The following is a 13,491-nucleotide window of genomic DNA, read 5'->3' as shown; positions in this document are numbered from 1 at the left end:
ATTTACATTCACATTTATTTAGATTTTCAATGATTTCTGACATAAGATCGTTCTTCATCTCTAATGTAAGCATTTATTGCTCTAAATTCCCCTGTGAGCACTGCTTGAGTTACTTCCTAAATACAACGTTTTACTTATAAGTCAGTGCTATGTATTTTTTAATTCCTTTGAGACTTCCTCAAAAATCTGTTATTTTTTTTAGGAACATATTCTTTACTTTCCACATATTTTGAGATGTTCCTTTCATTTCTATTACTGATTTCTAGTTTGATTTCATTGTGACCAGAGGACACACTGTAAAAGATTTCAATTCTAGTAAATCTGCTCAGGTTTGTTTCAAGGCCTAAGACATAGTCTATCTTGGTGAATGTTCCATAGACATTCAGAAAAAAAAATGCGTATTCTGCTGCTGCTGGGTAGTAAGGTCTACATCAATTCGACCCGAATGATTAACTGCAATTTGGATCTTTTTCCTGCCATTCAACCATGTCAGTTGTTACTTGATTTATTTTGACCTCTGATGTGTAGTGTATATTCATTTCATGTGGATATGTCCTTCTTATTAGGATGTCTCTAGTATTGTTTTGCACTCTATTCAACCTAGTAGTAATATAGGCACTCCTGCTCTTTGGATTGCTATTTGTTTTTCTAATCTTTTACTCAATCTACTACCAATGCCTCTGAATTGGGGTCATTCTATTTAATCTATTCCATTAATCTCCAGTACTTGGAATATTTAGAATATATACATTTAAAGTTACTACTGATATATCAGCCCTTAAGCCTGCTATTTATTATTTATTTCCTATTCATTTCCTATTCTTTCTCCTGTTAATCTTCTCTTGAGTTCCTGGCAAGTTCTTTAAACACTTTTTTGGATTTCATCCTAATTTACTTTGTGTTTTTCAGTGCATCTCTTTGTATAGTTTTTGTAGTGATTGTATCTCTTTTTATAGTCTTTATAGTGGTAGATCTGAGTATTACAATATACATACATGAATTATCACATGTCAATTATCTCTTTATTTTTAGACAAGACTGTGCTTTATTACATGCATAATTACAAATCCGTGCTAAGTGCATATGTACAAGGAGATAGTGAGACCCCCTACTCTCTACCTATCCTAAAAAAACAAGTAAAATTGGCCTGTATTTACTGCTGGGACTGAGACTCACCAAGAGTTATTTTGATGGCTCGAGGCATTGGAAAGAGGCACTCCGTGACAAGAATTAGCTCAGGTGGAGAACCCCCTTTCTTTGTGACCTGAGACTCCCCACTCCCACACTGACAGCCCTGGGAGCTGTCAGGGACACTGGTCAGAGGAACCTGCCACACAAGCATCCTGACTAGCCTGCTGGCCTAAGACTCCCCTCCTCCAGCGAGAGAACCCCCTCAAAAGGTCAATCTGCAGAAATCCTTTCCACATGCCTTCAGATAGCACCAGCGAGATCAAGGGGAGCCCAAGCAATATTATACTGCAAAGGCTCTGAAAATTAAGCTGATGTTGGAATCATAAGGCATGAAAGTCATTTAGGACGCACATGCTCAACCTACACAAAGTGACTACCTGCTAAAACGAAATAATTAAATAGAATCTAAAGTCTCCTGACATAGTAGGCAAAATGTTTGTGATGCAAGAAAAAAATCATCTGTCATACCAAAACCAAGAAAATCATTACTTGAACAAAATAATGAATTGCCACCAACACCAGATGAAACAAATGAATAGACCAAGTAGAATAATCTGACAAGCATTTAAAAGTAGCTATCATGGGCCTCCCCGGTGGCGCAGCGGTTGAGCGCTGGGTTGCAAAGCTGCCCGCAGCCTCTGCAGTGCCAGTTCGATCCCCAGCTGCTCCCTGGCCACCTAAGGAGGGTTCCACATGGCGCGCAGACCTCTCCTGCCGCCCTCTGCTCTCCTCAGCAGTGTGCTTCGGTCCTTCTGCCTGTTCTGCTCCCAGCTCTGGCTCTGGTGAATTCCCTCACCCTCCGGCGCTTCTGACTGTACCCAGTGCATGTATAAACAAAACAAACAAATAAACAAATAAAAAAAAATTGTGCTTTAAAAAAAAAAAGCAGCTATCATAAAAATTCTTCAGCAATTAATTCTTATAAATTAATTCTCTTGAAACAATGAAAAAATAAAAATTCTCAGAAAAGAACAGAGTTATAAAAACAAAAAACAAGAGAGAATTATAAAATTGAAGAACAGAGTAACATAAGTGAAAAAGTCAGTGGAATGGCTCAGTAGTACATTGGAGATGAGATGATACAATCAGTATCCTTACCAGATCAACAGAATGATCTATGAACACTATAGGCTAATATAATTGATCAAATCTGAGTGACAGAGAAAGCTAACCCAAACAGGATAAATCCATGCCAAACACACCTTAAAATTCATGACTTGACTACTGACGAAAGAATAAAATTTTGGGATTCCCTGGAAGATGGTGGTATTCAAAGACCCTGAGCTCACTTTCTCCCTTGAACACTTTAAATAGATACCTACATATGGAGTAATCCCCTTGAAAAATAAAAGGCAAAAAGACACATCATCAAAAGACAAAGGACACACTGATTACTGGCAGAAAAGACAGAGATGTGATCTTACCCAGAACCCCACCCCTGCAGAGTGACTCACAGCAATTGTTGTGACTTGCAGGAACAAACAGATGTTGGGGCCAGCACTCTCAAATAGCAAAACTAAAGCCATGGAGAAGTCAAGCTTCCTTGCACATTCATCAGGCAGACCTTTCTGCTATCCTGGTTTAAGCATCCAACCCAATGTTTGTCCAAAACAAAGTTAAAGCTCTGGGCCCAGGCCGTCCATACAAGGAGTGCCCAGGCACTGACAGCCAGAGAAATCTGCATTCCTGGGCCTTACTAAGCTGTAACAATTGTAGAATTAGTTCCTGGCAGAAATCTACTCCCAAGGCACTAAGGTGCTGTTTTGGCTAATCCAGAGAAACAAACACAGAATAAAGCAAAATGAGAAAACACAGATAAACACATCTCAAATGAAAGAGTAAGATAATGAAAGGGAGAGAAGTAACTGACCTGATGGATAGCTCAAAGCATGATCATAGAGACAGTCACTGAACTCAGGAGAAGAGTAGATAAACAAAGCAAGACTGCCAACAAAGAGAAGACTGAAGAACCTGTCTGACTTTAGTAACTGGGCAATGCTGGCCTCTTAAAGTGAGTCAGGAAACATTCCCTCCACTTCAGTTTTTTGGAAAAATTTTAGAAGAACAGGTATTAAATTATTTTTTAACGTTTGAGAATTGGCCATGGTAATCTCTGGTTTGGACATTTGCTTATTAGAAGGCAGTGATATTAAAAAAGAAGAAGAAGAAGAAGAAAGAAAGAAAAAAAGTGGCAGGCCAATATCTGATAAAAGGTTTTTAAATCTTTAAAAAAAATTTTAACAAACCAAATAAAACAATAACAAAACAAACACCATGAACAAATGCAATTTATTTCAGAAATGCAAAAAAACTTCAACATGTGTAGCTCAAACCACACTATACAACACATCAACCAAATATTGGCCACACATTAAATCTTAGGAGATTTAAAAAAGATAGATACACAAAGTATCTTCTCTGATCACAACGGAATGAGATTAGAAATCAATGATGTAAAGGAAACTGGAAAAGTCACAAAATTGTGAAACTTAACACACTTTCAAACAACCAGTGGGTCAAAGAAATCACAAAGGAATAATTAGAAAATACAGAGATGAGTGAAAATGAAAACACAACATACCAAAGGAGGACTCATGTGATGCACAGAAAGCAGTGCTAAGGGGGACATGTACAGCTATAAACAAAGATAAAACTCAAATCAGCAACCTAACTTCACAATTTAAGGAACTAGAAAAAGAACTAAACCCCATGCTTGTAGAAGGAAGGACATAATAAATATTAGAGCAGAGAAATGAAATGCAGAACAGAAAAACAGAGAAAAACAGTGAAATGTTGGTTCTTTGTTAAAAAAAAAAAATCAACAAACCTTTAACTAGATGAATTTTAAAAAGATATGAATAACTAAAATCAGAAATAAAAGTAGGGACACTACTGATTCTATGGAAATAAAAAGGGAATGCAGCTACCATGCTGAAAAGAAGCAAATCTAGACTACTTAGAGCAAAACAGAGGCAAATGCACCCTTGTCAATAAAAACTGTCAGACGTGAGTGAGGTCCCAGAACCAGATGATACTGGTTACCTATACAGAAGTGGTTGTGGTTTGTTGATTTGGTGTGGCAGGGAAAACAGTCAGAGTACAGTAGGACAATGTTTGAACTGCAGAAAGCTGTCAGCTGAAACAACTGTCATGGCACAGATATGGATTTAGATCAGAATGCAGAGAGAGACACAGGGAGTGTGATTTTTTTTTTTCTTTTCTCAGTTCTGGGTCAAAGAGTATTGCATGAACAATAAAGGGTCCGACAAGCATTCTGTCAAGTGCTTGTGGCTTTGCCATCTTCATTTTCTAAACCTCTAACACCTAAACAGAACCCTGGAGAGTGGAATTTTTACAGCAGAAAAACATGACTTTAAGAATAGTGAAGGACGGGCCTCCCCGGTGGCTCAGCGGTTGAGCGCTGGGTTGCGAAGCTGCCTGCGGCCTCTGCGGCACCAGTTCGATCCCCGGCTACTCCCCGGCCACCGGAGGAGGGTCCCACATGGCACGCAGACCTCTCCTGCCGCCTGCTGCTCCCCTCAGCAGTGTACTTCGGTCCTTCTGCCTGCTCTGCTCCCCGCTCTGGCTCTGGTGAATTCTCTCACCCTCCCGCGCTTCTGACTGTACCCAGTGCATGTATAAACAAAACAAACAAACAAATAAAATAAATAAATAAAACATGCCTCTATTAAAAAATTTGTAAAAAAAAAAGAATAGTGAAGGAAGACTTGCCTATTTGATGATCTAATTTAACTGACCTTTTTCTGTCTTTACCACTGTAGTATCCTGGATGGAAAATAAATGTTTATTATAAATGTGTGTGTACAGCATATATTGCTCTTACATAGTATGCATGGATACACACACACACACACACACACAGTAGCCTCCCTTATTCACAGGAGGTAAGTTCCAAGACATCCAAAGTGGATGCCTAAAACTGGATAATACTAAACCCTATATATACTATGTTTTTTCCTACACATACATACCTGTGATAAAGTTTAATCTATATATCAGGCACAGTAAGAAATTAACAATAATTTAAAAATATAACAATATACTGTAATAAAAATTATGTAAATATGTTTGCTTGTGTGCATGCAGGTGTTTTCTCTCTCAAAATCCTTTAATGCATGTATTTTCAGACTGTAGTTTACTGTGGATAAATGAAACCACAAAGCAAAAGTGCAAATAAGGGGGACTATTGTATACATCCATAGCATATATTACAGCTTCTACTTTTCATGGTGAATGTGGCTTATTACTATAGAGTAAAAGTGGCAATATAGAAATATCACAAAGACTACCTAAGTCCCATGTCACAGAGAGTATAACAAATGGAAATGTGACACTACCACACCACTGTCATCAGCAGATATGAGTGCTTTCTATGTCCCTAGAGATAATGAGAAAAGTAACAGGGCTATGAGGACTACTTCAATGAACTTATAATTCAGCTTGGTGAAGAGTCCCTCTTCTGTCTTTGTTTTGTATGTCTTTTCCTGGTTCTCTCCCCAATCTCATGTAAAACTCCAATAAATGCAAATGCAGTTCAGAAGCTGACTTGATAATAGTCAATTTATATACACTTATTTTCTCTCTACTTGTTCTATTACTTAGAGAGCAAAGTTGAAGTCTCCAAATAACTGTATGTTCATTTCTCACTTCAGTTCTATCAGTTTTTGCCTTGTATTTTGAAGCTCAAATGTGAGGCACACACACATATAGGAATGTTAAGTCTTCTTGGTGAATCCTTTTATCATTTACATAATGGACTCTTTATCTATGGTAAAAGTCCTTGTTCAGAAGTTTATGTTGTCAACTATTAATATAATCATCCCAGTTTTCTTTTAATTGGTTTTTCCATATTATAATTTCCCCCCACCACCCTATTTTGCCTTCACTTTCTTTAGCATTTCTCTTCTCCAATGACACTGAATTCTCTTAAAATTTTGTAGACTTCATAATGTCTGTATTTTGTTTCATTCCTAAAGTCATGAATTGACTTCTTTCCTTTCAGCGCTTTAAAGATAGGTTGTTTATTATCTTCTTGATTTCATCATCTCTAATGAAAAATTCTCAGATCTTTGCTCCCATATACTGAGTTCTGCCAAAGAACACTACGTTGGGGGACGGGAGCATCTGTAAGTCTTATTTAAATGTCTGGACACAGTAAGTGCTGATAAAGCACATGGTCAACTCTTGAGAACAGTGTGAAGTCTAGTATATGGAGATGAATAATGTAGGTAACAGTTGAAAAACAATCACATCCTGAGGTGCTGATAGGACACAAAGGAAACACAACCTGGGTAGCACAAGAAGGAAGTTATTAACACCACATGACCAGGTACAAGTATAAGAATTGTTATATCAGTGCCTATTTTTTTCCTTGATTTGATATATATAATTATTTCCCTCTCCTCCAATTACGTAAAGTGGGTTGGTGGTAGTTAGCCTTATGACTTCATCCTTTGATACACAGGCTCTCAAAAGAGTATTTATTCTCTCCTCTAAAAGAGAGTGAATACATCCTCCCTTGCATGAATAATAGTTCTAACAGATTAGGTAGAAGCAAACACTTTGCTTCTATTACTGCCTGAAAGAGTAAATACAAATAGAACGATGTCTATAAATGCAGAGTATACAAAGCAGAAGACTGTGAAGACAAGGTCTATTAATACTCAATATTAATTAATACTAGGCCTACGCTTCCAAGCAGGGGCTAAAAGCCCTACCACCACATTTCTTAGTTTCCCTCGTCTGAAAGGCGTTGATTTAGACACCAACCGTAAGAGAAACTTATGCAAGATTTAGAAAGCAAAAAAGGAAAAACTATTATTCCTCTCTGTCAGCAGCAGGCAAATAAATACAAGGGCATATAGCAAATGTCGAGTTTGCAGCAGCTTGTAAGCAAGCTCCTAGGAAACATTCGCTCCAATGCTGCCAAGAGCCCAGGTCACTTGAAACAGTGTCCTTTGAGTCTAGCACTTTTTGATTTTTAAAGCCAGAAGCAGTTCTCTCTGACCTTTACTAACCCGGGACTTTCAATGGCTCTGTAAGCATTTTGTTTACTTTATTAAATCTGTTCTTGCTGAAATACACAGGGTGGTTTCTATTTTCCTGACACAGATAGGTAGAACTTGGTCAGGTGGAGATTACAAGTGGGAAGAGAAGCAGTACACAATGAGTGAAGGTTAAAACAAAAATCACAGTTGAGCAAGTGGGTCAGAAGTGTACTAAAGAAGCGTTTCCCTGAGTTCACAGCTTTATTCTACTAACTCATTCATTTAACAAAAGTTTACTAAGAATTAGTACATGTCAGGCTCCTCTTTTGGTGTTACAAATAAAAATAAAGACAATTAGGTTGCAGGAGGGTGAAAAGAGAAGGAAAGAGACAGATCATAAACAAACATATCATCTACTAAGTGGTAATAAATGCTGTGGAGAAATCCCAAGAGACATGCTGAAGGGATAAGAGAGAAGGTTGTTATTTTTCTATAAGGCAGTGAAGGAAAAGCCTGTGTGATGGAGGTTCTTTGAGCAGATATCTTACAAAGCAAAAGACCAAAAGAGGGCCTCCCCGGTGGCGCAGTGGGATGAGCTCAGTGCTGTAGAGCTCTCTGCAGCCTCTGCAGCTGGCCAGGGAGCTACCCACATGGCGAGGCAGACCTCTCCTGTCTCACCCGCTGCTCCCCTCAGCAGTGTATTTCAGTGAATCCACCTGTTCCACTCCCCACTCTGTCTCTGGTGAATCCTCTCACCCTCCCATGCCTCTGGCCTGTACCCCAGCTCTTGTATAAATAAATAAATCTTTTGGGAAAAAAAAAAAAAAGACCAAAAAACCTGTGAGGAGTTTGTACTCAGTGTATTCAGGGAATAGCAAAGGCTAGTAAGAGTAGACTGGAGCATGAAGACCTGATCACAGACAGCATTGGTGGCTACTATGATTATTTATTTCTGATAGGACTCCCTAGAGGTTCTGAATAAGAGAAAGAATGACTTGGCTGCTGTGTAGGGAGCAGAGAGTGGAAAACAAGAATGGAACTAGAGAACACAGTTAAAAGATCACTTACATAATACAGTGACAGTCCCTTGGATCCAAATATAGCAATGTAAATAGAGAAAAGCAGTTGGATTCTAGATATGTTTTGAAGAGAAGATCTGTTCATAAAAAAGCTGTGGCAGAGTAAAAAAACAAAACCAACTCCACCCCCTTCCCCCCCAAAAAAAACCCAGAAGAATAAAAATGAATCCCAGGTTTCTGACCTGAGCAACTGATAGGAGATTGCCATTAACTAAGAAGGTAAAGACTGAGAGGAGCAGACTTAGGAATCCAGTTTTTGACATAATAAGTTTGAGATGCCTATTACACATCCAAACTGCTATGCTGAATGAGAAGTAATGAGAGCCACTACAGATCTCTGAGACAGAATGGCTAGATGAAAACTATACTTCAGAGGCTAGTCTGGTTAACGTCAGATGAATCAGGCACAGGAGACCGACTGGACAGCTTCAGTGGAAGTGGGAAGAAGAGGGAAAAAGATAGGCTGCACTGCTGGGGAGGACCACCTGAACTTTAAGAGTGGCTAAGAAAGCAGACTGGGGCAGAGGGGCCTCAATGGGGTCTACTCCCTGGAGATATCGTGGACATTTCTGGAAATATTTTTGTCACCACTATGGCTGAGAGGTACTACTGGCATTAAGTGGGTGGGAGCAGGTGTTTCACATCTACTGAAGTGTTAAGAACATGTGCAAAAAAAAAAGTGTTTAGTCCACTTCCTTTCGAATGACTCACCAAAATTAACTATCTAAGCCTAGATTCTTACTACATTTTATGGATAAAATGTTTTCTGCACAACTTTACTACACACTGAATCTTGCAGGAATGCAACCACTTTGTAAACCAATGGAAGAGAAGACTCTTTTATGTGAAATTTTATAAGAAATTTCAACATTTTTAAAAGTCATTAAAGAGAAAACGTTGTTTCTAGTATTTAGGTAACTGATAAAATACCTATATCTGTGTTACATTTGTAGGCATTTCCTATAAACACATTACAGAAGAAATTTCAGGTGCTTTTGGTAGATATCTGAAATGCAAGATTCTAAAACAACAAAAGCAAGTTGTTTTAAAAGTCATTGTGGTCATTCTATATAATGTCAATTTTTAAAACACAATGAGGAGGTATCTATCTTGCAGTAATTATCTGAAATTGATATTGTTTATTCCGAGGTTGCCAGTCATGTTTAAACCTTACTTTGAAACAAACCAGAGGCCATCATACTTCTCTCCGCCATTCTTGATACCATTTCTGTTTCCAATTTATCCTGCATTTCCAATGTCACTTAAAGGATATAGTCTCCAAAGTTTTGTTACAAATCGGAGGCAGAATGTAGATCTCAACAAGATATGGAATTTCAAGACAGGAGATATATTTTCCATGACAATTCATTACTACTTCTCCCAAGTTATAACAGGAAATTGTTCTGACTCAACAGTTATAAATGAGACCCCCACTCACTTGCAAGTCTATTCTACTTTCTTGTTTCTTTATTTTGAGAATCTATAATTTCCTGGCATATTACCCCTATTTCAGTTAGGTTATTTCCCTCCTTCTCTTATGATACACAAATAAGCCTGGCTTGTTATTACCTTCTGCACAGAATGAGGGGCAGTGTCTCCTCTGGTATATAAGGCCCCAAGCACCCTAGCATTAACAATACAGAAAATAAGGACGTACAGTTAATATAATTGGCTCTGTGATGAAAGGATGCCAAGTATAGAATCTAAAAAAACAAGAGATAATATAGAGATAATTCACAGGCTAATTCTAATATTCACATGGAAATGCAAAGGACTCAGAAGAGTGGAGACAATCTTGGACTTAATGTAGAAACAATCTTGGAATTAAAAAAAAAAAGACAAAATTTATACTGCATGATTTAAGACTTACTGTAAGGCTACAGTAATCAAGACAAGGTGGAATGGCAAAAGGACTGTCAGACACATCAATGGGATAGAATAAGAGGAATCCAGAAATAAGACTGGTTTAATCTTCTGCAAATTCCTAAAAGTAATTCAATAATGAAAGGGAAGTCTTTTTTCAATAAATAGTGCTAAAACATCTGAATAGCCACATGGAGGGCAAGAGGGCACGGAGGAACAACTCTTGACCTTTACTTACACCAGTCATAAAAAATAATTAACAATGAGCCACAGACCAAAGCAGAAAAGCTGAAAGTATATATGGAGAGTCCAGAAGAAAATACAAAATATCTTTGTGATCTTGAAGTTGAGAAAGTTTTCTTAATATATAAAAGCACTAAATATGATTGTAATAATGCACACCTGTAGCCTATATAACATTATAAACCAGTGTTACCGCGATTAAAAAAAAAAAGCACAGACCATAAAAGAGAAAAAGAACTTGATTCAAATTAAAAACTTCAAAAGCTAATGATAAAAAAAAGGAAAAAGAAATGACAAATAAGAGAAAATATTCAAAATGTAAATCTAGCAAAAGACTCATATCCACATACCTAAAAGAATTACAAATAACACTATCAATTCAGAAACCCAATTTGAGCAAATGGTGTGAATGGCCAATATGCACACAAAAAAGGTGCTCCTCATCATCAGCAGGAATCAGCAAAATACCTATTAAAGCCACAATGATGCTACTTCATACTCACCTGAGTAACTAAAATTTAAAAAGACTTGCAAATACCACAAGATGATGAGAAAATACAGCAACCAAAACTTTTACAAATTGCCGATACCAAGTATAAAATAGTACAAACACACTGAAAACAGATTAGGAATTTCTTATAAAGTTAAATATATACTACTCTGTACATAGCAATTCCATTCCTAGGTTATATACCCAAAGGAAATTGAAACATATGTTCACCAAAATAGCTTTATACAAGAATGCTCATAGCAGTTCTATTCATAATAGACAAAAATTTTAATGTCTAGCAATAGGTTAAAAACTCCAGTACGTACATATTATTGAATATTACTCAACAAAAAAAAAGGAATAAAAAGTACAAAATGAATGAATGTTAGAAACATGTTGAGTTTAAGAAAGCACTTACAAAGGACCATATTATATGATTCCATTCATAAGAAATTCTAGAACAGGCAAACTATAACTACAGTGATAGCCACTAGAATAACTGTTGTTTGGCTGAGGGGGAGGAGGATCCTTATTAGAAATGAGCACAAGTCAACTTACAGGGCTGAGGAAAATAATTTATATTTAATTTGAGTGATGGACAAAGGTTTTTTACATCCATGAAAATTTGCTGACATGTTCATCGAACAAATTCAATCAATATCACTACATTTTATTAGATGTAAATTATATCCTTAAATGGTAAAATTTATTGATTGCAAATAAAAGCCACACAAAAATGTATAAAACAGAAATAACATTTGAATAGAAATAAATACCTTTGTCCACCTGCAAAGCTTCACCCCTGAATGGCTCCCAATCAACTGATAACCTGCAAGGAAAAACAGGGAATCAAAATTTAGTTGACTCAAAGCCTCATATCAAAAGGTAATTATAAAATTACAACAGTCATTTTTCTTTGCTTATTAAATAATAGTAGGCAACAACTCAGTGGCAGAAAACATTACAAGTTTACTTCTCCAGGAAAAACCAAAAATTTCAAAGGTACATGCATCTATAAACACAGACTCAAATACATAAAGAAACAACAGAGTAACAGTAGGCAGAGAGTTTAACCTTTCTCAGTATCTAACAGACCTCCTGGACCAAAATTCAGTAGAGCTCTAAGATCTGACCAACAAAATAAACGTTATCAAGAATTTACCTAGAGCAAAAAATATACCTAGAGCACTACACTCAATAACTATAGAATGCAAGTGCCTTTCAAGAACCCATAGAACACTTATAAAATGAATCACTTGCTGGGTCATAAAGCAAAAGCAAATAATAAGAGTTCAAACTAATGGCTGGGGAATTACCATCAGTGATCTTTGAAAAAAGATGAAAAACCAGATGTACAAGAGGAAATTGAAATAAAGAAATAGTGCCCAAAAAAGTAGAAAAGTCAAATTCCAGGAGCTACAGAATTCCTAACAAAAATTCTCAGCACCACTCCATAACCTATCATTTAAAATTTTTGAGCCACATAAGACAAGCAAAGCATGGAAAAATCAGGCCAAGGTAATCACAAGAAGGACATCCTGATTTCAGAAAGTATTTAATAAAGTTTCTCATGAGGTTTCAAGTAATAAGCCACAAATATCCTAAGTCTCTAACACAAAAAAGACTCTTGACTTATAGTCAAATGAGGCAAATAAAGAAACACTGACTAGATGATGGCATAAGTAGATCAGTCGCTGGTTAAGCATCCATATTCACAATGGAATGATTAGTGGAATAATGTCAATTTGGATTACAAGGCTCTGATGACAACCTTACGGGGCTTTGTCTTTTATCCTCTTCCATATTTATGTAACACTTTCCATAGACATAAACAAAGCTCTGCTCATCTACTTAAAGATGGAACTGAGCCCAACTGAATAGCTAACCTCAGGTACAAAGTAAGCATTTAAAAGATTCCTAGAGAAAACTCTAGTTCTTCTTTTGGATTCCCACGTTACTTGCCCTTCATACCACTGTGATGGAAAGCACACTCCATTATATTTGTTCTTCATAAAGTTCTCTCTCAAGATACACAGGTTTCTAAAAAATTTAGGTATTTAGGTAGGTATGAAAAAACTGCACAGTAACAGGATGGAGAGGTCTGTAGCAACAGTTTTCCAAACACAAAACATCATGCAACGAATGAAGGTGATACCAGACATGGGGAAACATGTAAGGTGGACCCTACCATTTGTCCAGCTACCTGCCTTTAAGTTTCCAGGATGTGCAGCAAGGGAGAGGCAACCCAAACAAAGTCAGTATTCTCCCTGAGTGTCGAACAAGGAAGCAAGGGTCAGGGGAGTCTATGTGTCTACAGTTTGCAGACTGAGTGCATCAAAGAGAACAACCACACAGAGACTGAACTCAAGAATTTGCAGTCATCCCATCATGCAGCTGCCTGAGAGCTGTTTAGTGTGTATCTGAAAGAAAACTACCCAAGAATGGGAAAAAACCATCTGAAAAGATGAGAGGCATGTCTGGTGCTCACAGCAGGCCGAAAATTATACCTGTTCCTAGCAGTCAGACAGGAAACCTCAAGATTCACAAGGCATTGGGCAGAGTCCACAGCAATGTTTCGCCTCTATAGTGGGGAATAATTACCCATACACTGAGCCAA

At 37.3% G+C, this 13,491-nt stretch overlaps 1 protein-coding gene across 3 annotated transcripts in view; it reads right to left on the bottom strand.

Moving 5' to 3' along the window:
* Positions 1–13,491, bottom strand: part of LOC119241486 (S-adenosyl-L-methionine-dependent tRNA 4-demethylwyosine synthase TYW1) — a 111,584-nt gene that overhangs the window by 69,668 nt on the left and 28,425 nt on the right. For all 3 annotated transcript variants that reach the window (XM_037506788.2, XM_037506789.2, XM_054693579.1), the window contains one exon: positions 11,651–11,703. In XM_037506788.2, coding sequence (XP_037362685.1) covers positions 11,651–11,703 — 53 coding nt within the window. The remainder of the gene's footprint in view (positions 1–11,650; positions 11,704–13,491) is intronic.

Source organism: Talpa occidentalis, unplaced genomic scaffold, assembly GCF_014898055.3.
Source record: "Talpa occidentalis isolate TD23 unplaced genomic scaffold, MPIMG_talOcc4v2.1 talOcc4.12, whole genome shotgun sequence".
In the NCBI taxonomy this organism is placed as follows: Eukaryota; Metazoa; Chordata; class Mammalia; order Eulipotyphla; family Talpidae; genus Talpa; species Talpa occidentalis.
The sequence above is the reverse complement of the archived record's forward strand: the minus strand, read 5'-3'. Positions and strand labels throughout refer to the sequence as shown.